The 26,691-nt window shown below is 36.1% G+C and overlaps 2 protein-coding genes and 1 pseudogene across 3 annotated transcripts; all 3 read right to left on the reverse strand.

Annotated features, from left to right (window-relative positions):
* Positions 1-1,878: 1,878 nt before the first annotated feature.
* On the reverse strand, positions 1,879-22,083 carry LOC123205721. Of its 2 annotated transcripts, XM_044622744.1 has the most exons (3): positions 3,106-3,488; positions 2,206-2,242; positions 1,879-2,110 (listed from the first exon to the last, which is right to left on the reverse strand). In XM_044622744.1, the coding sequence occupies exons 1-3, from the start codon at positions 3,331-3,333 to the stop codon at positions 1,992-1,994; spliced, it is 384 nt and encodes a 127-aa protein (XP_044478679.1). In that variant the 5' UTR covers positions 3,334-3,488; the 3' UTR covers positions 1,879-1,991. The 2 variants fall into 2 exon arrangements, 1 of the variants encoding a protein (XP_044478679.1); XR_006499890.1 differs by lacking the exons at positions 2,206-2,242; positions 3,106-3,488 and adding an exon at positions 22,042-22,083.
* On the reverse strand, positions 3,594-15,329 carry LOC123205720 (2,3-dimethylmalate lyase-like). Its single transcript, XM_044622743.1, has 6 exons — positions 14,866-15,329; positions 13,106-13,317; positions 11,881-12,162; positions 11,094-11,216; positions 9,765-9,912; positions 3,594-9,382 (listed from the first exon to the last, which is right to left on the reverse strand). The coding sequence occupies exons 1-6, from the start codon at positions 15,191-15,193 to the stop codon at positions 9,240-9,242; spliced, it is 1,236 nt and encodes a 411-aa protein (XP_044478678.1). The 5' UTR covers positions 15,194-15,329; the 3' UTR covers positions 3,594-9,239.
* On the reverse strand, positions 18,301-20,533 carry LOC123205719 (annotated as a pseudogene).
* Positions 22,084-26,691: the final 4,608 nt, after the last annotated feature.

A 26,691-nucleotide genomic window follows, 5' to 3' on the forward strand; every position in this document is an offset into this window, starting at 1 on the left:
TTATCTCCAAAGTTTTTTTCCTTTACACGAGATCTAATAAAAGAAATAGAGTAAAAGAATAGTTGAGTTTAGTGATGAAGTTGACGTTCCCATTTCCATTCTTTTCAAGATTGGATAATTCGGCTAAATGCATAATGCCATTGGGGAAAACTTAGAACAGAGATGAAGTCTTATGGGATTGGAAGAATATGGGATTGTTCAACCATAGAACAAGCTAACTTTCATATGTTTTGGTCCCCAATATACTACTGAAGATATTGGATTTCGGGTGGCTAGTATAATAAGAGGTTGGTGTCCCCCAACAACTTTGTGTTTGTGAATTTTTTTGCTCTCTCTTATAGGAGAATACGTTCACTCTTTAATTAATTACGATAAGTAGTTATTATAGAATGTGAAGAAAATAATTGTTATTATTCATTTTACAATAAATAATTTATATATATATATAAAATAAAAATGAGATGGCTCAACTTAGCAAGTAGTCTCTTTAACCACATAACTTTGCAAATCCTTAGTGTCATTGCTCTAAATTTAGCATCAACACTGCTCCTAAAAACAACTGATTGTCTCTTGCTTCGTCATAAAATCAAATTTCTTCGACATGAAGTCACAAGTGTGTCAAGAGGTTTACATCCAAACATTTGTAAATCTTCTGAGGTAGTCAAAATGCATAGTTATGTTGTGAGACGTAATTAAATACCCTTCTTTGAACGAGCTACCTTCATTCCTAGAAAGTATTTTAGATATCCAAGTCTTGTATCTGAGATTCCTTTGCTAGAATTTCTTTTGGGCCATAGATTTCTTCCTCATAATTGCCTCTTAAAAGGTAAGAATGAACTTTTCACCTTCTTTGAATGATCCATCGGACACAATGAATCCTCAAACTTCTTAATTGTTTTTTCAAATTTATCATAGAGAGACTTCTTAATTGTTTAATTATCTAGATCTTGTTGAATCTTCATAGAAACTTCTTTCTCAATATCTTGTTAAAGAAGACATTTCTTTTTCTTAATATCTATTTGGTGCACATGCCAATGAAGATTGGTTATTATTGACAAGAAAACTCTGAGCAAACATTCTTCATAATCAACCTCATAGGACTAAGTAAACCTTTTTGCAATACCTTGAATTGGTATATACTCCCATCTGCCTTGTGTTTGATGGTGAAAATCCATGTACACTGAACTGTTTTCTTGCTATTTGGTAAATCAGTCCATTCCCAAGTTTCATTTTTTCTTGAACCATGACTTTTCATTTTGGGTGTTTTAGAGCATTATGAATGTTGTTGGACTTTGAATAGTAGCAAATTCAAAAATAAATGCCTGAAAACTAGGACACAATCCTTTATATGAAACAAAGTTGGACATAAGATGACAAGGGTGACAAAGTGCAAGCTCTCACACCCTTCTTTAGAGCAACCAGTCATTCAAATTCACTATCATGAGACATTCTAAAAGGATTTGGTTCTCAAACAATATCATTGTTTGAATCTCTTGAAATTTACTGCAATGATCTACATAAGATACAAACCATTTAGAGGAACCATCATTTTGCTTGCACTAGGTAATTTTTCCCGTATCGTAGTACAAAAAATCGGTAGCAAAAGCAAATGTTGCAAATATGCCTATACTGACCAAGCTCCCACCAGTGAACTTTTTAACTAAGCCAAACCAGAGTGGTCCATTAAGTGCAATTGTTCAATATCCAACTGATCACTCATCTTCCCTAATTTTTTAAGCCATAGTTTTAACTGCAATTTCATATAATGACCTTTTCTCTAGCTTATTTTTTCCCTGAAGTGAGGTTGCTTTACAGTTCAACTCTCTCAAATAGTGCTTGTAGTTCAAGTAGTGCAGCTAAAGAATGGAGAACCAGAGCTTTAAGGCAGCAATTGTTCTTTAGCTTAATTATGTAAAATAAGATTGATCTTTGCTTTAAATACAAATAAAGAAACCTTACCGTTGACTCATGAAAGCCAACTGGCATTGAATTCATTCAAGAAACACCTGAATCCTGTCACCCATTGCATCATTGAAATCTAATAGAAGCTTTCCTCCTACTTCATCAGCTGCATCGTCCAAAAGTTCTTTGAGGTTTACACCCCCCAATGCTGCATAACATAGGGGAAATATTTTTCAGTTATTTACTCAAGAACTAATCCAATGAAGATGCAAACTATGAATATGAGAGCTCAATATATTATACCTGGAACCATATTTGTGATTCCTTCTAAGAACCCAGCCTGTGGAGGAATTAATAACCAGAAACAAAAAGTTGATAGTTACTCTTCCATAAAACAAAATTAGTGCAACATTATGGAAAAATTACTGTTGTTGATTACTCAACCTTCTATGGAAAGCATGGTTGTAGCAAGCATAATTATGTCCTAAAATAAGCTGGGAATGTCACCAATCTGACTGCAAGCAATAAAGCTTACGACAAGATGTAAATTTGTACGTTCTTTCAAAGACAAACAAAGGCAGACCAGCCTAGCCAGTTTTAGCGAAAAAAGATAAATAATTTATTAAGAAATTAATCTTATAAATACTATAGGCTATTCCAACATGCCATCATTAAACATCGTGCATTAAGTTTTTCCTATTCTCTTTTGTACATTTAGTTTTAACATTAGTAGGCTTCTTCTTCCTCTCTGCCTTAGTTGACCAAAAAACAAAAAATCATAGGTTTAGCATAATTAGAAATGCGTAAAATTTTTCAGATAAATAAAATAACTATGTCTATATATACCTGTAATTCCTTACAAATAAATATGCCTCTTATCATGAGGTACACTTGATAAAGGAATCTAGCTACGCAGTTGCTGTATCAAGTCAAAACAAAAAGAAAAAAAGGTTTAGCCTGTTATAAGAAAATGTCCTCGCTAGCCCCTAGAAACAATTCAAGCTTGTCCAGCATATTCAGAATGTTTAATCTCAACATAAATTAAAATATCATACTGTATAAATTTAATTCTAAACTGAAGATTTAAAGCTGTTTCAGATAAAAGAAAATTAAAGGAGTCAAACAATTGTTTTCTAAAATGTAAGTATATTTTTGCATCATATCATGACAGTTATATGTGTCCATAGTAAAAAGATAACTTACAGGAATTCTTACGTCAAGTCTCTCAAATCCATCTCTACCAGTTATTTTGATTCCCAGAGTCCGAGACCAAATCCCGGCAAAGGGGCTCCTTGAACTATCTGCACCATGGTTATCCAATACTTCAGGAGTTATAACTTCAATTACAGGATCTGATGAACTTTGGCCACTCCTCGCTGTATCATCTTGAACCTTTGGTTGTCTATAGTATGAGTAACTGCTCACTGACATAACATATATATAATTATGTTAGGTACCTGGAGGGAACTCAGTAGCAGTAGCTAGCCTGCCCTTCCTTGACTTCCAGGGATCGATGCCAACAGCTACAAGTTCACAAGCTAAGGAATCACAAGAAGCAGGCACTGCTTCCTGAACTCAGGAACTCAAGATCCAATGAGAAAATGTAATAAAGACAGCTGAGATAGACTCAGAAGAAAAAGCCAATATTCTCAATGTATAAAAACGAACTTTGTATGTTTAGCATGTTGATATATAAAAGTCTAATAATATTTCTAGATAAAAGATAAACACTGTCTTCCGATTACAGAAACATATAATTCTTATGATACTTCTCTGGAAGCACCAATTACGGAAACAAATACAAACTTAATAATAAGAAACAACCTGCAGCCTTCAAGAGGTCTGCTCTCCCCTCAATTCCCTCCATTCTCTGATTTTTCTGCTTGCCCTCTCTTTTCCTCCCTCTTTCTCTTTTATATCCCTTTAACCGTTTCTGCAGATGTTGTCTGTGGCTCTGCTGTCCTTTGTTGGTTCTGAAAGACTTGGAGCCTGCTGGAGTGACACCTGTCCCCATTTGCTATTGCCTTTGATTTCCTTTCTTTAGAGTGTTTTTTCTTGCGTGTTATGTATACATTAGTCCTAATATTTCCCCTCTCATCGAAAGGCACCTTGTCCTCAAGGTCAAATTGTGGAAAGAGGTTCCAGAAGGTTGTAAATAATTCCCAGGAATTTTCAGTGAGGGAGGCCTTCCCATTTCACTAAAATTTCCAGTTCCCCATGCTGAGAGTATCGATGTTGTAATATTGCTGATGGCTGCACCTGTAATTCTCCATTGTCGGTCAAGCATTCAGGAAGAGGTTGGCAGGTTACTGTTGGACCAACTCTTTTCTTCAATTGTGAGACATGGAATACTGAATAGATCTTTGCAGTAGGAGGTAATTTCAAGCGGTAAGCTACCGATCCAATTTTCTGTAGTATCTCGAAAGGACCATAGAATCTCCGGCTGAGTTTTTCATTTGCTCGGCTCGCTAATGATCTGAAACGATACGGTTGGATTTTTAGGAACACATAATCACCCACTGAATATTGGACTTCTCTTCTGCCTCTGTCAGCGTGTTTTTTCATTTTTTCCTGAGCTTTTCTCAAGTTGTCTTTGAGCTCATCGAGCACCGCATTCCTTTCCTCAATCATCTTGTTAACTTCTTCTATCTTCGATACCTCTTTGACCCATCTTAGTAACGCCAGTGGTTCTCTGCCATACAGTGCCTTAAAGGGTGTCATGCCAGCGGATGCGTTGTAAGATGTATTAAACCAATACTCCGCCCATAGGAGCCATTTTGGCCATTGCTTAGGTTGACGAAAGCAAAAGCACCGCAAGTAGGTTTCCAAACTCCGATTTACTACTTCCATCTGCCCGTCAGATTGGGGGTGGTACACCGAACTAAACTTGAGCGTGGTTCCTGCAATTTTAAAAATTTCCGCCCAGAATTGGCTAAAAAAGAGTCGATCACGATCAGAAACAATTGATCAAGGAAAACCATGCAATTTCACTATTTCTTGTATGAATTTCCTGGCAACTTCAACAGCTGTGAAAGGGTATTTTAGTGTCAAAAAATGTGCATATTTCGTCATTCTGTCAACTGTCACTAAAATGGTGTCTGCATGTGGCGTTTTTGGAAGGCCTGTGATGAAATCAATAGAAATATCATCCCATACTTTGGTAGGGATGGGCAGTGGTTGCAGTAGTCTAGCCGGAGATGCTGCTTCGAATTTCATCCGCTGACAAGTTTCGCATTCTGATACAAATTTCTTCACACTAGCTTTCATCCCCTCCTAATAGAGCACACTGGAAATTCGCTTATAGGTGTGAAAAAATCCAGAGTGTCCACCATACAGAGACGCATGGATTTCCGTTAGAAAAATAGGAATGAAGGAAGAGGTTTTCGAAAGGACTAACCTGCCTTGATAAAGTAATCTTCCCTTCTGCAGCTTGTGGCCTTCATGAGAGTTAGGATTCGTCAACAGATCCTGCACTATTCCCCTGAGCTTCTCATCCTCTGAAATTTCCTTTTCAACCTCTTCCAAGCCCATTATTTGCGTTGTGGAGATTGCCCAAATTTCCCCATTAGTCTCTGACTTTCGAGAGAGGGCGTCCGTTGCTTTATTTTCATTTCCTGGCTTGTACAAAATTTCGAAGTTGTACCCAAGCATTTTCATTACCCATTTCTGTTGGTCAGCTTCGATGACTGGTTGATCAGTCAGAAACCGAAGACTCCGCTGATCTGTCTTTACCTTGAAATGCCTTCCCAACAAGTAGTGACACCATTTTTAAAACGCCATCACAATTGCCATTAGCTCCCTCTCGTATATGGATTTGTTCCTGTTTTGAATCGAAAGTGCTTTACTAATATAAGCTATTGGCCTTCTGTCTTGCATAAGAACAGCACCCAATCCCACTCCTGATGCATCCGTTTCTATAACAAATTCTTTCGAAAAATCTAGCAAGGCTAATACAGGGGCTGACGACATCACATGTTTCAATTTCTCAAATGCTTGGGTGGCTTCGTCACTCCAAACAAAAGAATCCTTTTTTAACAATCTTGTGAGTGGTTCTGCGATTTTTCCATACCCCTGAACGAACCTTTGATAATATCCCGTTAAACCCAAGAATTCTCTCAGCTCTCGTAAGTCTTTCGGAATAGGCCAATTCCTCATTGCTTGAATTTTAAGTGGATCTGCTTCAACCCCTTCTGCCGAAACTATGTGGCCCAAGTAGCTTATTTTCCTCTATCCAAAAGCACACTTTTTGAAATTTAAAACCAATTGGTGGTCATTCAACAGCTCCAACACTATACGAAGATGCCTCGTATGCTCCTTATAATTTTTGCTATAAATCAAAATATCGTCAAAAAAGACGAGAACAAACCGTCTTAAATAAGGTCTAAAGATCTCATTCATCACCCTCTGAAAAGTTGGAGGTGCATTTGAGAGACCAAATGGCATCACGAGAAATTCGTAATGCCCATAATGCGTACGAAAAGATGTCTTCTCTATATCTTCGTCTCTGATCCGAATCTGGTGGTAGCCAAATTTCAGATCCAGCTTACTAAAAATTGTTGCTCCAGCCAATTCCTCGAACAATTCATCAATGGCGGGAATCGAAAATTTATCGGGAACAGTAACCTTGTTGAGAGCGCGATAGTCGACACAAAATCTATATCCCTCATCCTTCTTTACTAATAACACGGGACTAGAGAACGGGCTCACACTTGGCCTAATTACCCTTGCTGTAAGCATTTCCTGAACAATTCTCTATCTCGTTTTTCTGGAAATACGGATACCTGTATGGTCGGATATTTGGAGGCGGGGCATTGGGCAAAAGTCTAATAGCATGATCTTAGGTTCTTCTCGGAGGCAGGTTAGTGGGTTCACGAAAAAGATGTTGGTACTCCTCTATCAGCTCCTTCAGGCATGGCTCTAAGTGCTGTGGATTAAATTCTCCCACCTGCGACAATCCTCTAAACTCCACCCAATATCCTTCTCCACCTTCCCTCATAGAATTTATTATAGCCTTCAGGGAAGATTCAACTCTGCATAATGAGACATCTCCCTTCAGCTCCACACGTCGTCCTTCCCATTCGAATTTCATTGTCTGGGATTTCCAATTAATTTTCACCTCCCCTAGTCTACAGAGCCAATCCATTCCTAAGATTACATCTACGCTTCCCAGCTCAAAAGGGAAGAAACTCTTAATGATTTTAATCTCTTGACATTCGACTTCAACTCCGTCGCATCTCCCTAATCCTTGGACCCTTCGTTCATCTCCCAAAGTGACTGTAAACTTCACGGGTGACACCTGTAGTAGTAGTTCCGCCACCAATTTTTGAGAAATAAAGTTGCGGGTTGCCCCACTGTCAAGGAGAATCACAACCTTCCATCCTTTAATCGTCCCTAAAAATTTTATTGTTTTCGGACTGCATATTCCAACTACCGAACTACTGTTTAAAGACAACTCCAACTCCTTTTCTTCTAGAGTCGTTTCCTCCTCCTCTCTTAAGTTTTCCGCCTCCTCCTCCTCTTCTTCTTCAGACGCCACCATGATTCGGAGTTGTCTAAATCTGCATCGATGCCCTGGGTAGAACTTTTCATCACACCGAAAACACTGTCTCTTCTCCAACCTTGATCGGAACTCTTCGTCAGAGAGCCTTCGATATCGATGTTCTTGTGGCGGTTGATTAGCTGATGCAACGGAGCTGGGTGCTCCTTTGATAGAAGAATCAACCCTAATGTCTGCAACCGGAGAAACTTTGGAATTGGATGCGAAATTGGTGCTATTTAAGGGCCGGTTTGATCCGGTCAGTGGGGTGGTTTGGAAGCTTGAACTGGGTCGGTCAGTTCGCGTGTTGGGCTGCGATGATGGGCCGAATGTTTGGGCATGGGTTGGAGTCTGGTGTGGTCTTGGGTTTGGGCTGGTGAGGTAAGAGTAAGTTGGGCTGGAAGTTCGGGTTCTGTAGTTTAAATGGGTAGTATAGATTCCGGATTGGGCATCAATAATTCGATTTTTCTCCTCGATCTCCTGTGCTCTCAACATCGCCTCCTTCAGCGTTGTCGAGTGAAAGAGTTTCACTTCTGCCCGAATCTCTTTCTTCAATCCGTTCATGAAGGCTGACAATAAGACTTCCTCGGCGGCGTCCTCTATTGGTGCAAAAATGGCCTCAAACCAACTTCTATACTCCTCCACTATTCCCGTTTGACGCAGCGCCATCAGGTCCTCATATAAAGACCCCTCTTGTGCTGGACGGAATCTTAGCAGCATTTCTCTTTTTAGTTCTGTCTAGTTAGCGAATCGTTGTCGAGTTTCATTCCATCGGAGCCACCTTAACGCTTTGCCATCCATGCATACGCCCATTGCTATTAATTTCTCCTGTTCAGAAAGTTGATTGACAGAGAAATAATGCTCTGCTAAAAAAACCCACCCTACCGGGTCGTCTCCGACGAACACCGGTAACTCCAGACGTCGATGAATCAGTTCACGTCAAACACCTCCTGTATTATCCTCCACTTCGGTCCTCTACTCTCTGGCTCCTTCGGTTTGTTCAGGCTCTTTTGCTCCCCTTGTTGGTAGAGGCGTAACCTCCCTCGTTGGTGATATATGCGTAGGAGTTGGCGGAGTCTCCATGGTTGCTTTGCCTTTGTCAGATGGTCCACTGTCCTTCGCCACCAAGCGTTCTCTCACTTCCCTCAAGTATTCTTTTATTGTCTCCATTACTGTTTCCACCCCCTACATTCTACCTTTAATTTCCTCCACATTACCGCTCATGCTCTCTACTCTTCTATCAAGCCCTTCTAACCTTCCTTTCATGGATGCCACTTCTTCTTCCAATCCATCTACTCTGGCCTCCATCCTAGTCATTTGCTCTGATACCAAGTTGTTAGGTACCTGGAGGGAACTCAGTAGCAGTAGCTAGCCTGCCCTTCCTTGACTTCCAGGGATCGATGCCAACAGCTACAAGTTCACAAGCCAAGGAATCACAAGAAGTAGGCACTGCTTCCTGAACTCAGGAACTCAAGATCCAAGGAGAAAATGTAATAAAGACAGCTGAGATAGACTCAGAAGAAAAAGCCAATATTCTCAATGTATAAAAACGAACCTTGTATGTTTAGCATGTTGATTTATAAAAGTCTAATAATATTTCTAGATAAAAGATAAACACTGTCTTCCGATTACAGAAACATATAATTCTTATGATACTTCTCTGGAAGCACCAATTACGGAAACAAATACAAACTTAATAATAAGAAACAACCTGCAGCCTTCAAGAGGTCTGCTCTCCCCTCAATTCCCCTCCATTCTCTGATTTTTCTGCTTGCCCTCTCTTTTCCTCCCTCTTTCTCTTTTATATCCCTTTAACCGTTTCTGCAGATGTTGTCTGTGGCTCTGCTGTCCTTTGTTGGTTTTGAAAGACTTGGAGCCTGCTGGAGTGACACCTGTCCCCATTTGCTGTTGCCTTTTGATTTCCTTTCTTTAGAGTGTTTTTTCCTGCATGTTATGTATACATTAGTCCTACAAATTACATGCCTAAACAATGGCTCAGTCTTCAGTCAATTTTACTCAGGGCAAACAAAGAAGCTCAAAAACTTTTTAGAACTATAATGGTGTAATAAATGAGGCAGAATAGGAATGAAATCCCAAGAACCAATAATCAATAAAAATTTAAAAGATAAACAGCATGTCCTGAAAAGGATAAAACGGCTCACATCTCAGTTATGTCAACAAAAAACTCATCAAATAATTTTTCATTCGAACTTAGAAGGCAAAGATCCATATCAGTCAACTAGAGAGATTAGGTTATCATAGTGACATTGATAATTAACAGCAAAAAGCTGCTGACTGAGATTTAATAGGTCCAGATTGCACCCACCTTTCTCAGAAGCTGAGGGACTAGTAATGGCATACCGCTTCTCTTCTTCATAATAGGCGTTGAAACCTAATAGCTCTTTCAGTTCTTCAAAAGATGGCATACTTCCTGGAGGAGGAATACGACCTCCTTTAATTGCAGCGAGTGCATCCTGAAAATGGGTGGCAAAATTTGACTTAGTACCAAGCTATAGGATCCAAATTCTAGTCATGGATGAGGAAATATGGTTTAATGGAACAATATTTAAAGTTAAATTTATCATCAATTCCTTGCAGCAGATTCCAATGAAAGATGACATCATCTTAAAATTACAGTAAAACTAAGAATATAACGTAAATCTCAGCTACTAAACACATAATTCTTTTATCTTTAGGTTTCCACCAGTTTAGCTACCCACAAAATTACATGCTTCGTGCATATATATCGTTTTCCATTGACAGGTGATGGAAAAATCAAGGCAATAATCAAGTGATAAACAAAATGAAACATACATGGTAAATGATAGCTGGAAGATTCAAAGCTGCAGGTTTTCACAATTGGCCTAATGACCCATCAACTAATATCAACTAGACATAAAAATGTTTTCAAGTCCAAATAAGACACACACAGAATGAATAATCAGTTAACAAAAACAAATTCTGCTCGATAACAAAAATAGTTATCAAAAGATGGCCAAGAGAGAAACAACTGTATAATAAAATGTATACAACTCAAAACTGAGCAATCGAAATTCTATCTCATTAAGTAGGAAAATAACAGTTATTCTTTTTAATTTTGTGCATGTGAAAGAATTTTGACTAAATGACCATCCTCAACAAAAAACCAAAATCTCATGCATCCTATTTAGGAGTGGATTCAAGCCAAACTAACTCAAACTAGATTGCTAACTCGACTCAAACGAGCTTGATATAGGCGAACCCGAGCTCAAACATAAGGATTTTTTACTGTTGTGCTCAAGCTCTTTGTAGGTGTTTGGCTTGCCATGCTAGGGAGTCAAACGAAATAGGATCCGAATTATTTAAAATAACGTCATTTTGACCAATATGTATCAAAATAACGTTGTTTTGATTCATATTGGCTCGGTTGCAGTAACAAGCTGAGCTTAGCTCTTAGCTCAACACTATAGTTGAACTCGAGCTCGACTCCCCTTAAGCCGAGCTAAGCTAAGCTAAGCTTAAGCTGATTTGAAGAGAGCTCGACTCTTTCAAATTGAGCCAAACTCAAGCTCGGGCTTAGCTCAAATCCACCCCTAATCCTATTTCCCTTTGCAATTAAACAAGTGCTCAATAATCTTTTAATGTTTTGTGCACAGTAATGGTGTAGAAACCTGACCTGCATTGCTTGAATAGATACTCCTATCAAGGAAAGAGGATAAACCACAAGTTTAAATCCAACCTCCTCAAGTTCAAGAGGATTAAGAATAGGTGTTTTTCCTCCACCTTCAAGCATATTGGCCTATGTAGGAATAAAAGAGAATTATCAGAAACGAAAACTGAATTTGAAATAAACTGATATATTTTCACTATGGCATGAAAATCTAACATGCGCCAACATTATATATAGAAGAATGCAAGCTAAGCAGATGAAAGACAAAAATATTTGCCATGGAAATACAAACACAAACTGGGAATACATGACATCATACCAGATCTAATTTATTACTAAATTCATTCAAAATGTGAAAAATTGTTTATACTCTAGTTTACAAAATAATAGCAGTTCCAACTCATCAAAATTCCCAGGCCTATAAATTATAGCTACTAATCACAATAAATGCAACCAAGAACAGAAAAAGAAAATTCAAACTTATGGGCAATTACAATATATTATAATCAACAGTGGACAGAGCCATAAAGCACAGGAGAAAATACGCATTATTTTCACTAAAACTATCATTAGATATTTGTCAGTTTATATGCTGGGAACTCTACAACTATGAAATTAAAATTAAAAGGAAGATATTGTTAGCCCCCGTCCAGATTATAATTGTTGTTAGACCTAACAATCTTGTGTATGTTATATTACAGTACCGAAGATTCAGTTCTCCTAACATGCAAATAGCATCATTTACACACTATTAGATTTCACAGGGTGTTATATCAAGACAAACATACCATACCATTTTTGGAACTAGAGGAGAAATTTCACAGAATGCTTTCATCTCTTCTTTTGAAGCCAGTGCATCGATGAAAAGAACATCAGCCCCAGCATCACCAAAAGCCCTAGACCTCCAGAGTGCTTCCTCCAAAGACACTGCTTGACGAGAATCGGTTCGTGCTACAATAACAATGTCAGAGCCACTTTCTTTCCGAGCATCAACTGCCGCTTTTATATGCATCACTGCTTCATCTCTAGACACCACTTTCCTGCCACGTGTGTGACCACATGCTTTTGGGGATACCTTATAAAAGAAATTTTGTATAATGATCAAACAACAATACTCATCGAAACAAGTACAAGGAGCAGATTGCAAATACTTTCCTAAACTCATCAAAACAAGTTCACTAGAATTATACAACATAAAATTTTGTCCATCTTCCCAATTTGTGGACTCAAAATCCCAATTGCAAGGGCATATTACAAGCTTAATATTGCATATTTATTTTTGAACTTGTAGTTATTTAGAAGTTGAAGCAAGCTCAAGAGTATAATTAGCATGCCTTTTGAGAAATCTAATGTACTCTGTTTTCCAAAAGCAAACATTTATCTCAAATAGTAATTATAATTAGTTTGAATTTCTTTGTGATCCAGTCATTTTTGTGACTCATAAGAAGAGTCTTTCCATGAATTCTTCAAGTTTTTTTCCTAATCCTTCAATTCTAACAGAAGATCAAGTTCTTTCAATTGCCTATTCTAAGTTTCTATTCATTTTTTATTTTTTTAACACTTGAAATCGAATATTCTCTGGCAAATTTTAACCTTCCAAACCAATATCCATAACTTCACTCACAACCTCAAAAATGTTTTCAGTCCTACTTCTACCATTTCTTTCTCCACATGCTTACAAGCCTAAAGAGTTTTGAGGCTTGTTTGCTTAAAACCTAATTTCACATAAGTTCTAAATCAAATTTAAAACATGAAGTTTCTTTGAATCCCACTCATAAAAAAAACACCTGCACTACAACTCATGCTTGAACCAGATAAATTAGACAGTAAATGAAGTTCTGGAAAGAATTTTGAAATAAAACAGAATAGAGGCAAGAATACCCATTTGTGTCTTAAATATTATCTACAATGAATCTAATTGGAAAAAAAAAAATAGGCATCTGACTTCTAAAGGGGAAAAATACAGGCAAAGGGCTTAGAGCAGCATAACTATTAAAGAATTTTATAAATGTTTAAACCTGATCTTCAAGAATGATTCCTGCAAAGCCAGCTCTGATAAATTCCTCGACAGTTCTCTTAACATTCATTGCATTACCGTACCCATTATCACCATCCCCTATAACAGGAATCGTCACAGCTTGGGTAATCTGCCGGCCCTGATCCACCATCTCCCCATAGGACAAAAATCCAGTGTCTGGCAAGGCCAGCCGAGCAGCAGATATAGAAAATCCTAGTTGAATCATGTAAGGACATTAAGAAACTTGTTGATCAATTAAGTGAGAAAATATGTGTGTCAAATTATGTCATTTTTATATAATTTTGACAGTCAACATTATCATAATGTTTTTTCCCTTTTATGGTTTTCTTCACATTTTCTCCCTAATTTTTGTTTATCTCCTTGAGAAAAGAATGAGAAGTAATAGTATTATATCCCAACAAAACAGGATACATTAAGTTAAACATCCCGCAAATCCTGATTGCCTAAAAAATTATGCATCCATTTTAACTGATAACCGGTAAAGAAATATCAAATGATCATATTAACAATTAATAGTCTGGGGAACACAGAAAAAAAGGAGCCTACCAAAGCCATGGTACTTATTACCTTCTGTTTTCTCAGATAGGATCAAGAACAATGAGATATTCATTAGACAGAAATAATCCAACAAGAAACGCCATATATATATGCAAGTATAAATACATCCTCCACTGAAATAAAATAAAATGTTTTTCTCAGACAGAAAGTACTTTTTACTTTCTGTTTTTCTCAGATAGGATCAAGAAAACCTGGAGTTTATCAAAAACACAAAATAAAATGTTTGACCATTATCTGTCGCAATTCCAACTCTTGAATAAGTACCGTGGTCATGTGATTGAAAATTGAGTAAATAGATAAAATAAAATCTTAAGAACAGGATAAAATATCAATTATTTTCAACCCATATACAATGCAAACCAGTGATTCTCAAAAGTAAAATCTATCAAAACCTCTAACAAATATGATGAAATCTCATCACGTGTTTCAACTGTGCATTAAAACAGCTGCATTTTAACATTCTTAGCCCGAATTAATCAAAGAATTTCATATAGACGATAAAAAACACAATTAAAAAAAAAAAACCCATATTACAAACAGAACTCCACACCAACTACAATAAAGCCTACATGTTTCACAACAAAACCAATTATCCCAATGAATAACGTTCCCAAACTCATGTAATTAACTCAATTACAAAAATCAACACAAGCCCCCCACCTCATTCAATCTCAGTGATAACCTAAAAAAACCCCTCCCCTAGAAGCTTTACAGTGAACCCAGATCTTTTACAATGACAGAAATTTAACCCAAAAAAAAGGACCTCAAACTCAAGTTCTCAACCAAAGTGAAAAAAAAAAAAGAAGAAGAATAAAAATTCGTAAAATTTCATTTTGATAAATAAGACAAGAAAGCACATAACATAATATTACCAAAAATTAAAAAAAAAAAAGGGAAACAGCCTTCGTAGAGATGAAGCCAATCATCCCGTATTTAATAAAAAATCTTAACCTGGCCTTTAAACTTACTACCTCATAATGAAAAGGGGAAAAAGAAAAAAGAGCACACACACATTATGCAATGTAATTAACCATTTAAAAAAAACAAAGGAAGAAATAAAAACCTTTCCTACAAGGTTCACTATCCCCAATGAAGAACAACAATTACAAAATCTGAAACTGACCGATATCATACAATCTAATTAATCAAATAAAAAACATACAAACAAAACAAATAACTAACCACTAGTGAAACAATAAGGAAACCCAGCATTTTGAATAAGCTTAGCACTGAGAGCATCGAAACAAGCGGGACCCTGATGGACCCCGGGCAATTCAAGAATCTTCCGGAGCGTTTTGACCGGAGAAACTCTCTCCGGCAAACAAGTTACGATGGTTCTGTGATGGGTTCTTGTTCTGGCATTGTTAAGCTTTTGAAGTGGGGAGTTGGAGGGCAAGAAAAGTGACCGTTTGAGAGAACAAAAAGGAGCTTTGAATTCCAGAAATGGTGATGGGTTAGAGTGACGAAGATACATATTTCTTAAAAGTGTAAGTGAAAGTGAAGAATTCATTCCTTTCAGGCGTTTCAAATCTGCAAATGATGAGCTTGGTTGGAGAATTGAGTTGAATTTAGGGTTAAAATGAACAGTTTTGGTTGATCAAGTGTTTTTATGTAGAAGGTTGGATTCCAACCTGGTTTAAGCCCAAAACGAGCTAATATCAAATAAGTTTAAAATTTATTTAATAAAATTTTAAGGACAAAAGGTTATTTAGCTTGTGGGTTTTTTTGTCTTTTCAACAATTTTACAAATAATTTAACATATAGGTGAAAAATAGTTCTTTTTTCAAATTTAAAGGGTAAGAATTTGTAAGTTCATCAAACCTTGATGGGAAATAGTTATTTTGATTTATATATATTTAAAAAAAAAACATGGTTTATAATTTGATTTGATTTGATTTAAAAATCACTTAAACTGTAAACCATTTTTTTAAAATTTATTAACCAAAATTTAACCATTTTATAAATTAAACTAAACCAAATCTTAACTGTTGAAATATTCAATTTATTTTTATATTTTGAACCAAATTATTCACACATTTAATAAAACAATCTCTGTAGTGTTCTCTTAATGAACTTCACAAATATAGTTATTAGCAAAACATTAATATTCATGGATAATGCATGAAAGGACTTTACAATATTAGTTATCATAATATTATCTCTAAGATAGATAAGTTTGGATTCAGATAAAAAATCATCCTTCCTATGTCTTAAAAATCAAAGGTGTGATATACTTTGGAAGCTTGCCAATGTAAACCCTTAATCGCCTTTGTCCTTTTGTACTTGGCACACATATTATGCTTCATGTGCTAACAACAATAATGTTAGGTTGTCAGTACAAAATAAAAAACAACTCGTCCTTCTCAAGGGACAGATTGGTTGTTACCATCGTTTCCAACTGCAATAAAAAAGCTTTTGAGAAATTTACATTCTTTAAGAATGCATCGTCATGCATATGACTGGATGAATATAATCTATGATGCTTTTATTGAACACCCTAAGACCATGAAAAAGAACTTAAACTGATTTGACATTCATCTCAATATATGTGATGGTCCAAAGGTTATGCAACTCTAATTGTAGTAATAATTTGGTAATAACATGAATGACTTTTTAAGTGAATCTTTCAACTTTTTTAATGTTTAATTTTTTACCTATCATGTGTGCCTTTATGAAATATCGATCTTATACCTTTTTGTCATATCAACCATAATTTTCTTAGGTATGTATACCATAATAAAAGTTTTTTAAATAGTTATCCTAATGATATTATATTATTTGATTCTTAGGACAACTATGGTCATTATCTAAACGATGAAATTGGAAATACTCATAATCATCTATCTTTGTTCCTTGTGTCTGCCATTGGAATTTTTCATACAAATATTTTATTTCCCATTAAGATCTATTGGCACCAGTCCTTTGTATTAGAATCCAGTTTTTAGAACATGTCTCCTGAATGCCTTTTCTACACATCCTTATCATGGAATATACCATTAACCCTACAACCCCTTTTGCCTCTTCCAAGAACATTGGTAGTACCCGGATTTGGAAGGTGTGGAAAAGGTTGTGGTTAATGCATCAAGTCAGAAATGGTCACATGTACATTAATCTAAGTAGCACTATAACAAATGGGGCGTCAATGCACCCAACATCACTGCTATGGTCCACATTCACTTTATGACCACTCATTTCCATGTTCATTGTATCTTTGAACTCATGATCTTCAACAAAAGTATTATCGATTTCTTTACCTTGATCAAAAGTGCCCCAAATTTGAACATTCTACCCCTGTCCACACCCAATTCTCAATGATCGACAATAACACTAAACCAAGTGCACTATCAAGACCATCAAAACCAATATCAACATTTACATTACACTCTTCATCTTTATCTTGTTTGAGTCGATTACCACCCTTTTCTAGATTATATTATGGGTGTGAAACTTCTACATTAACTGGAAATAAAGGACAATGTTGTTCCTTTTTAAATTAAGTGGAAAGTCTAACAATTTGTTGTACTTTAGAATCTTTGTCTTGAAACATTGTTTTTCTTATCGTACGAGTGAGGCAACTTGTGACATCTTTTTTGCTAGGACATTACTTGAACAAATATCATCATCATTGTGAAACATTCCCATTAATGGATTTTTTCAATCTTCATGCTTATGTGGATGCAATTCCACCTTATGTATATACACAAACGGGAGCTCAATAACTCCAACAAACCTTGGTATACCATATCTTGTAGGATTATCACCATTTTCTATTTTTCACCAAAATACGTCATTGTTTGTAGAAATTCACTACCTTTCATACCCAACGAAAACTTCAACTTTTGACATTTTGTTCAATCTTACAAGGGTAGAAATTAAATTAAATTAAATATGTAAGCATTAGTACTAAGAAAGATATACTGAAAATATGCAAAATCGAAATAAACAATATCGTTTTATCTTTACATGGTAATATCATATAACCCCTAAATATATTAACCCCTAACAGTAAAAATATTATTTTACCCCTATAATGTAAAATCGCAAAACACTCCAAATTTCATATAACACAAGGAAAGTTATGTTTTGGTCCAATAGGTGTAAATTTGCCTTTTGAAGTAGATCATGACTACCTATCCCACCCAACTGGTTAACATGATTTTGATAGACCCCAAATAATCAAGACTTATAAAAGGAAGGGCAAAATGGGGATTGAAATACCAGCAACTACAATTCAGATGGCAATTCAGGATAATCATCATGCAAACTTGGCAACTCTGGATAACCATCAGACAAACTTGGAAGTACAACTGAGCAAACATATAAACAAGGAAGCAACAGATCACATGCACGTAAACATAGGAGCAAATCACACAAGCAAGGAAAGAAATCAAGAGGAGCATGCAATCAGGAATGAGACAGATCCTCAGGGATGCAGCTTGGCGTTAAAAGGAGAACGAAGCTTTAGGAGTGGGGCATTGGGGAAAACATAATTGTTTAGGTTTTGGTTTGGGGGCTTAGGCCTAGGTTATTGGTTCAATGCCACAACAGTGTTGGTTGTATTGGTTTTCTTGGTTCTTTGATCTATTTCAAGAAGCCATTGTAATCTGCACTATTCTATTCAATGAAAGTAGCCATTACATTTATTCATATAATTCTGTCTTTTACAATCATTCCGCAATTAGCAATATACAACCCTTTTACACAAATATAATACACTTAACACGTGCTTAGCAGTTGACTTCTTCTCCAGAAGTGATCCAGCTCCTGCAGAAAGCAACACCACAGAATCAGGTACGCAACAGATTTCAAGCACAATTTACCCTAAAATCCTATTAATCATTGATAAAAATAGTAAAAAAGAATCCAAATATACACTTAAATGCTTGGATTTGAAGAATTTTTTTTTGTTTGGTTTTGTGTTTTTTGAGTAAGAATTTGATAATAAGCTTGTTGGAAGTGTAAGTTATATAATGAAGAGTGTTAATGTTTCCTAAATATTAGAAGATCAGGGACGATGACAGATATGTTATTATTGGAGATGTTTGACAAACCCTAAACCCTAAACCTTTAGAATATTGACTAGAATCATATTCCCCCTCAAATATGGTTAATTTAATTAATTGTACTTAATTTTTTCTTTTCAATTCATAATGTTATATTATATCAGAGTTACTTATAAAATATGAAAAATTTCTTTTCAACTATTTATAAATAAATTGTGAAAAAACTTCTTTTATTTTAAATGATTCAGGAAGCATTGAGCAGGATCATCCGAATCATATTCTGACAACAAATTACTATCTGACTCCAGTTCAGAATCATATGCTATGCCTCTGAGTCAATCGTCACATAGAAGCTTTGATGGGTCCTCCTGATCAGCACCAGCCATTTTCTTGTATAAGCCCCTACTCTTGTCCAAAAATCCTTTGCTCAGCAGGCTTGCATATTTTTCCCGGATTTCTACAAGGGGTTGTTTTTGGAAGAGTTTTTTGATGATCATAGGATTCCCTAAGAACAATAGTCCGAATATCACCCTTTTCAGAAATGTTAAAAATGCCCGGATGGCGCTCAAACACCTTTGTAAATTTTTGAGGCAGTGACAATAGCTTGCGAAGATTGCTCACATTATTGTGCTCTATTTTCTTTTGTATCATAAGGTGTAGGAGCTCATGAAATACTCCAACTATTCTCTTCAGACATATCAGTTCATGGATCCAAATGGGAGGCATCAGTGTAAGGTGAAGTATATGGCAACCTCTGCGCCATTCTTCTAGCCACTTCAAGCACTTCCTCTTCAACCCAAAACCCCTCGTAAATCTAATTGGAAATGCCAAGCAATTATTATCTGTTTCCTTTTGTTGTAAAACACTGTTCTATTGCAATTGTGATACAGCAAGGTGATCAAACCAGAATAGAAGTTTCAAGCCAAGATGATCATCAGGGAGATAGACCATAGAAAACAAACCAAGATGATTTAGAAAAACAGAATGCTGGTAATCATAGGGCAATCCCAAATCCCATTTCAGCTGGTCAATATTTTGCAAAGGTAGTGTCCTGTCTTTAGTAAGCATGAGCAGTTTGCAGAGCCTTTCAAGAATATCCTTCTGACTGCTGAATAATATTAAGCTCTTTCTTGTGAAGATCAACAGCTTCAAGAGTCAATCCAAAGGCAGGGACACTAGTCCCTCCACCATCAAGAACATGCGACTCGTCAAAAATAGTAGGGTACTTCCACATAAAAGTAGATAGCTCAAGATCTAGAGGTAAATTAATTTCGCCACGGTACCTGGAGAGGTGGCAAATAGGGACAAAGTGATGTGAAACAGAGGAAATTACAGAAACAAGGATGTAGGCTGCTCTAAGATCCATCTCATCAGCCACAACAGCATCCAATGACTTCTCCTTCACCCATTTCAGCTTCACATTCACCAGACTAAATTTTTGCCGGTAATTAACTCCTTTCTGGCATTCACACAAAAATCTAGATGAAAAAACCCTTTGAACCATCTCATTGTTCTAAATTAAGATTATAGCAGGATCAACAATTAACCCAGTCCAAGTCCATGATTGATTGTTCTCTAGCAGCAAGTACTAGCTATTTTAAGCAGCATTAATCAACTATAAAGTTCAAAATAGAATAACGCCAAAAGAAAAATAAAATAGACCCTTCTAAGGATTATGATTTTCTGTAAGTTGCTTCTCTTTCAGACATTTTAACAAACATGTGATGTGAGGTGCAATTTCAAGTAAGATTGCCGCATTTTACACCCAAGCGCAACATAAAGTGATTTTATCAGTAGCTCTTGAAAATTTTCAAGTAACACAAAAACTGATAACCCCTGAAGATGCCACAGTTATGATTTTTACCTGAAATTGCGATTTTCGTCGTCATTTCGAAGCAGCTCACAGATTTTTGTCCTCCCGAGAATTTTTCTATTAAAAGAAAGCGTCTAAATTCAAATTGAAGGAGTCATGGGGGAGCTTGACACGGGCTCAGGTTGGAAGCCGTTTCAGGGGCTTGGACAGCTACAAGTGATGGGGTGCTTAAGAGTAAGTGTGCGGAGTCATTGGGTTCATGGTTTCCTTCTGCTTTGGACTCAGAAGGAGGGTGGCTCCAGCTCCCAACTGAGTCCAACGAACCGAAAACGAAAATTTAAAGACAATCGGTGGTAGTACGAAGTACCTCTGAAGACTGAGAGTGATGCAACCTGTAAACCAGAAGCCACTCAACAGAAAAATAATTTAGAGAGAAGAAGAAAGTCACGCAGAAGAAATGGAGAAGAAGATGAATATTCTCATTCGGTTACGAACGCAGAATCTTCTTTCCTTCCCGCCCATGGCAAACGACGTCGTCTATGGAATGCGTTGGTTCAAATTCGTAGTAGAGAGTTACAAGACAAACAGAGAGAAGTTAACAAATTATTAAGCACAGACATTCTATGCATGGGTCGAATGGCATCTTTCAAAATTATCTGACAGAGAAACACAAACAATTTCTGCTAACTCTACAAATATACAATGAATAGCATTTTTGTAATAGGTTGGTTTTATGGGGCCATAACCATAACATTTGTTCAGGCAACCTTTTGCACAGATGATGCTGCACTCATTCTTGGTGTTTCTTTAAGTCCATGGAGCTACTTTTTCAACTTACGCTTGTTGGATTGGTTTTATTATCAAGATCTGGTAGAACCATATAAACATGTTCCTCAATATCTTATTAAGGAAGACATTCTTAGTATCTATTTGGTCGGAGACGCCAGTTAAGATTGGTTACTATTAACAAGAAAATTCCAGTCATATTGAGTTTTTCCATACGAGCAAATGTTTCTTCGTAATCAAACTCATAGGACTAAGTAAACCATTCTGCAGCAAGTTTTGGAACGTTGTTCGGGGGGTATGATCCTCCTCATATACCAGATTCAAAGGATTAGTGTACTCTTCAAGGCAGCCTAATAACATTCTTTTGGAAACACACACAAAGACCTTATTTGGGAGTTGAACTCTCTCAATTAGTGCAGCTAAAGAATGAAGAAGCAGAGCTTTAAGGCAGCATTTGTCTTTTAGATTAACTATGCAAATAAAATTGATGTATGCTTTACATACAAAGAAAGAAACCTTACCGTTGACTTGTAAAAGCCAACTGGTGTTGAATTCATTTGAGAAAAACCTGAATCCTTTCTCCCATAATCTAACAGCAGCTTTCCTCCTACTTCATCAGCCGCATTGTCCAAAAGTTTTTTCAGGTTTACACCCCCCTAATGCTTCAAAACATAGCGGAAATAATTTTCGGTATTTACTCAATAACTAATCCAAAGAAAAAGCAGATTATGAGTATGTGTGCTCAGTAAATTATACCTGGAACTATATTTGTGATTCCTTCTAAGAACCCAGCCTGTGAAGCAATTAAACCAGAAACAAAGAGTCAAAGGTAATCTTCCATAAAACAAAATTAGTGCAACATTATGGAAAAAATTACTGCTATCGATTACTGCACCCTCTATAGAAAGAAATGTCATAGCAAGCCTAATCATGTCCTTAAATAAGCTGGGAATATGGCCAGTATGACTATAAGCAATAAGGCTTACGACACGATGTAACTTTCTGCATACTTTCAAAGACAAACAAAGGCAGAGCATGCATTAGTTTTAGCCCAAAAGAAAAAAAAAAGGCTATTCCAACATGCCATCATTAAACATTTTACATTTAGTTTTTCCTATTCTCCTTTCGACTTTTGGTTTTCACATCAGACTGGCTTCTTCTTCCTCTCTGCTCCTTGGTTAACAAAAAAACAAAAAATCATAGGTATATTTTATTAGAAACGCATAAAATTTTCCAGATAAGCAAAATAACTAAGTCTATCTATATCTGTATTTCCTCACAAATAAATTTGCCTCTTAGCATGAGGTACACTTGATAAAGGAATCTAGTTAAGCAAATGCTGTATCAGGACAAAACAAAAATAAAGGTTTAGCCTGTTATAAGAAAATGTTAGCCTCTATAGACAATTCAAGCTTGTCCAGCATATTCATGATGTTTTAGCTCAACATAAATGAAAATTTAATATTATACAAATTCAATTCTAGATTGAAGATTTATAGCTGTTTCAGATATAAGAAAATTACAGTGGCCAAACAATTGTTTTTAAAACATAATTATATTTCAGCAGCATATCATTATGGTAATATGCGTCCATTTTAGAAAGATAACTTACAGGAATTCTAAAATCAAGTCTCTCAAATCCATCTCTACCAGTCAATTTGATTCTCAGAGTCCGAGACCAAATCCCAGTAAAGGGGCTCCTTGAACCATCTGCACCATAGTTATCCATTACTTCAGGAGTTATAACTTCAACTACAGGATCTGAGGGACTTTGGCCACTCCTTGCTGTATCATCTTGAACCCTTGGTTGTCTATTGTACGTGTAACTGCTCACTGACGTAACATATATATAAATACATGCCTAACAATGGCTCAGTCTTCTCTCAATGTTATTCATGGAAAACATAGAAGCTCAAAAACTTGTTAGCACTAAATTGATGTAAGAAAGGGGGCAGAATAGGAATGAAATCCCAAATAAAAATTTAACAGATAGACAGCATGGCTCGGAAAGGATAAAATGGCTCAGAACTCAGTTTTGTTAACAAAAAAACTCATCAACTTCAAATGCTGGTTATATTTTCATTCGAGCTAAGATGGCTAAGATCCATGTCAGTCAACTAAAGAGGTTAGATTATCATAGAGTAAGAACTTGTATGGTATAAAAAGGTTTTTTATATATTTTGATTTGTATTGGTACATATATATAACACTATACAAGAGGCTAAATCTGGTAAGAATCTTAGAGAATAAAAAATAATTGACAGCTTTAATTGACAACTATTCATTAGCTATTTTAGGAAACTAAAATTCAAACAAATCACACTAATTCAGCCTAATTAACCCGTGAATCTTGCAACACTCCCCCTCAAGCTGGCTTAAAGATGTCTTCCATAGCTAGCTTGCTAACTAGAAGTTCAAACTGTCCCTTGTGTAGCCCTTTGGTGAGTATGTCTGCTATTTGATCTGTAGTTGGTACATAAGAGAGACAAATTAACCCACTTTCAATCTTCTCTTTGACGAAGTGCTTGTCAACCTCAATGTGTTTCGTCCTATCGTGTAAAACCGGGTTGTGAGCGATTGAAATGGCTGCCTTGTTATCACAATATACTTTCATAGGATAAGACACCGAGATCTTCAAGTCTTCAAACAATCTTTCAACCAAATTGCCTCGCTAATCCCATGAGCAAGAGACCTGAACTCAGCCTCAACATTACTTCGAGCCACAACATTTTGCTTTTTACTTCGCCATGTAACAAGATTTCCTCCAATAAAGGTGCAGTAGCCTGAAGTAGAATGTTTGCCAGTAGTACAACCAGCCCAATCCGCATCAGTGTAGACTTCTATTTGTAGGTTGTTATTCTTCCGAAACATAAGGCCCTTTCGAGGAGTTCCTTTTAGGTATCTTAGTATTCTATAGGTTGCATTAAAATGTTCTCGTCCAGGTGAGTGCATATATTGGCTAATCATACTCACAGCAAAAGTTATATCAGGACGGGTATGTGACAGATAGATTAACTTCCCTACAAGTCTTTGAATGTTTTCCTTATCAATCACATCTTCAGCTTTAGCTGGATCAAGTTTCAAATTAGCATCAAGTGGAGTATCTGCAGCTTTACAACCTAGGAGACCTATTTCACTGAGAAGATCAAGGATATATTTCCTTTGGTTTACAAAGATACCCTTTCTTGATCTAGCGAACTCCATACTAAGGAATATTTTAATAATCCTAGATCTTTAATCTCAAAATCTCGTGCCAACTTCTTCTTTAAGTTTGCTAATTCTTCAGAATCATCACCTGTCAAGATTATATCATCCATATAGACGATTAAGATAGAGATTTTACCTTTCTCCGATCGCTTATAAAACATTGTGTGGTCAGCCTGGCTTTGATGATAACCATGACTTTTCACAGCTTTTCCAAAACGTTCAAACCAAGCTCTCGGAGACTGTTTAAGGCCATATAGGGATTTTTTAAGTCTACAAACTTTATCTTGTCCCATCATCTCAAATCCTGGAGGTAGGCTCATAAACACCTCTTCTTCTAAATCCCCATTCAAGAACGCATTCTTGACATCTAACTGGTGTAATGGCCAATCATAATTAGCAGCTAAAGACAATAATACCCGGATGGAATTGATTTTTGCAACAGGGGCGAAGGTTTCCTGATAATCAATTCCGTATGTTTGAGTAAACCCTTTAGCAACTAATCTCGCCTTGTATCTCTCAATACTTCCATTTGCCTTACATTTCACTGCAAACACCCATTTACACCTGACGGTTTTTTTATGTTTGGGTAAATCAACAACTTCCCACGTTCCACTTCTCTTCAGAGCATTAATCTCTTCCATTTCTGCTAATTTCCAATCAGGATCATCGAGTGCTTCTTGTATGTTTCTTGGGATAAATAAGTTAGATAACTTAGATATAAAGACATTATGTTTCTTTGAGAGTTTAGCATAGGAAAGATATCGGGATATAGGATGAGAGGTACGTTTAGCTTTCCTAATAGCTATAGGAATATCTAGATCACTAAACTCAGTATTAGGTACTGGATAAGGAATAGAATTAACATTTGGGTCATTAGGGACATGAGTATGAATAAGAGGAATGTTACCTGGAGTAGTTTTAGGTTCTGTTCTCGGAGCAGCTGATTGAACTGTTGCTAGAGGAACCATGACCCTTTTTTTATGACCTTTCTTCCTTGAATAAGTTAGGAGCTCTTTACCATGTTCTGTGAGAACTATGGGTAGAATTTCTTCCCCTGTTGAGGATTCAAAAATGTTTGGCAAAACAGATTCAGGATCACTTGTTTCCTCAGTATTATTAATTTCCTCTTTATTTAAAAATTTATTTTTAGATGTGGGACCAGGTATAGAACCAATAATAGGTGTAATAGGATCAGTAGAATCAATAATTTTAGGTAAAGGAATAGCAGAAATATCCCAAAAATTTCCTTCTTCTCCTATCTCCCCTTGAAGAGAATTTTTTTGAAAGAAAGGTTGACTTTCAAGAAATGTAACATCTATAGAGACAACTATTTTTTTAGTTTGTGGATTAAAACACTTGTATCCTTTTTTGTTTGGAGCATAACCAATAAAAATACATTTTTCTGCCCTCAGATCAAGTTTAGATCTTCCTTTACTATTTATGTGGACATATGCTATGCAAATATTTTAATAGGAAGATTTGAAGGTATTCATGATTCAGGAAAATTTTTTTTAAACAATCAAGCGGAGTAATATAGTTCAAAACATGAGTAGACATTCTATTAATAAGATAAGATGCAATTAAGACAACTTCGCCCCGTAAATATTTAGGAACATTAATTGAAAACAAATAGCTCGAGAAACTTCAAGAAGATGTTTATTTTTGCGCTCAACAATACCATTTTGCTGAGGTGTATCGACACAAGTAGTTTGGTGATGAATCCCTTTTTCAGTGAAAAAACTTTCAAGAATTCCTTTAAAGTATTCAGTTCCATTATCTATGTGAAGAATCCCAATTTTGGTTTCAAAATGGTTTTCAATCATTGAGTAAAACATTTTAAATAGTTTTTCAACCTCAGATTTTTTCGATATTAGGTAAACCCAACATAAACGGGTATGATCATCAATAAACGTCACAAACCATTTTTTATTTGAGGGTGTATTAATCATTGATAAACCCTAAATGTCACTATGGATTAAGTAAAATGGTTTTGAAGATTGATAAGTTTAAGGATGATAAACAGTCTTATGACTCTTAGATAAAATGCAATTCTCACAATATAGTTTAGAACAATCTAAACCTTTAAATAAACTAGGAAATAGTTTTTTAAGATAAGGAAAACTAGGATGCCTTAGTCTATAATGCCAAAGGATAATTTTATCCTTAACTAGAGTAGAACTAATACCACTTAAGCCTTGA

Source organism: Mangifera indica, unplaced genomic scaffold (genome assembly GCF_011075055.1).
Source record: "Mangifera indica cultivar Alphonso unplaced genomic scaffold, CATAS_Mindica_2.1 Un_0013, whole genome shotgun sequence".
NCBI lineage: Eukaryota > Viridiplantae > Streptophyta > Magnoliopsida > Sapindales > Anacardiaceae > Mangifera > Mangifera indica.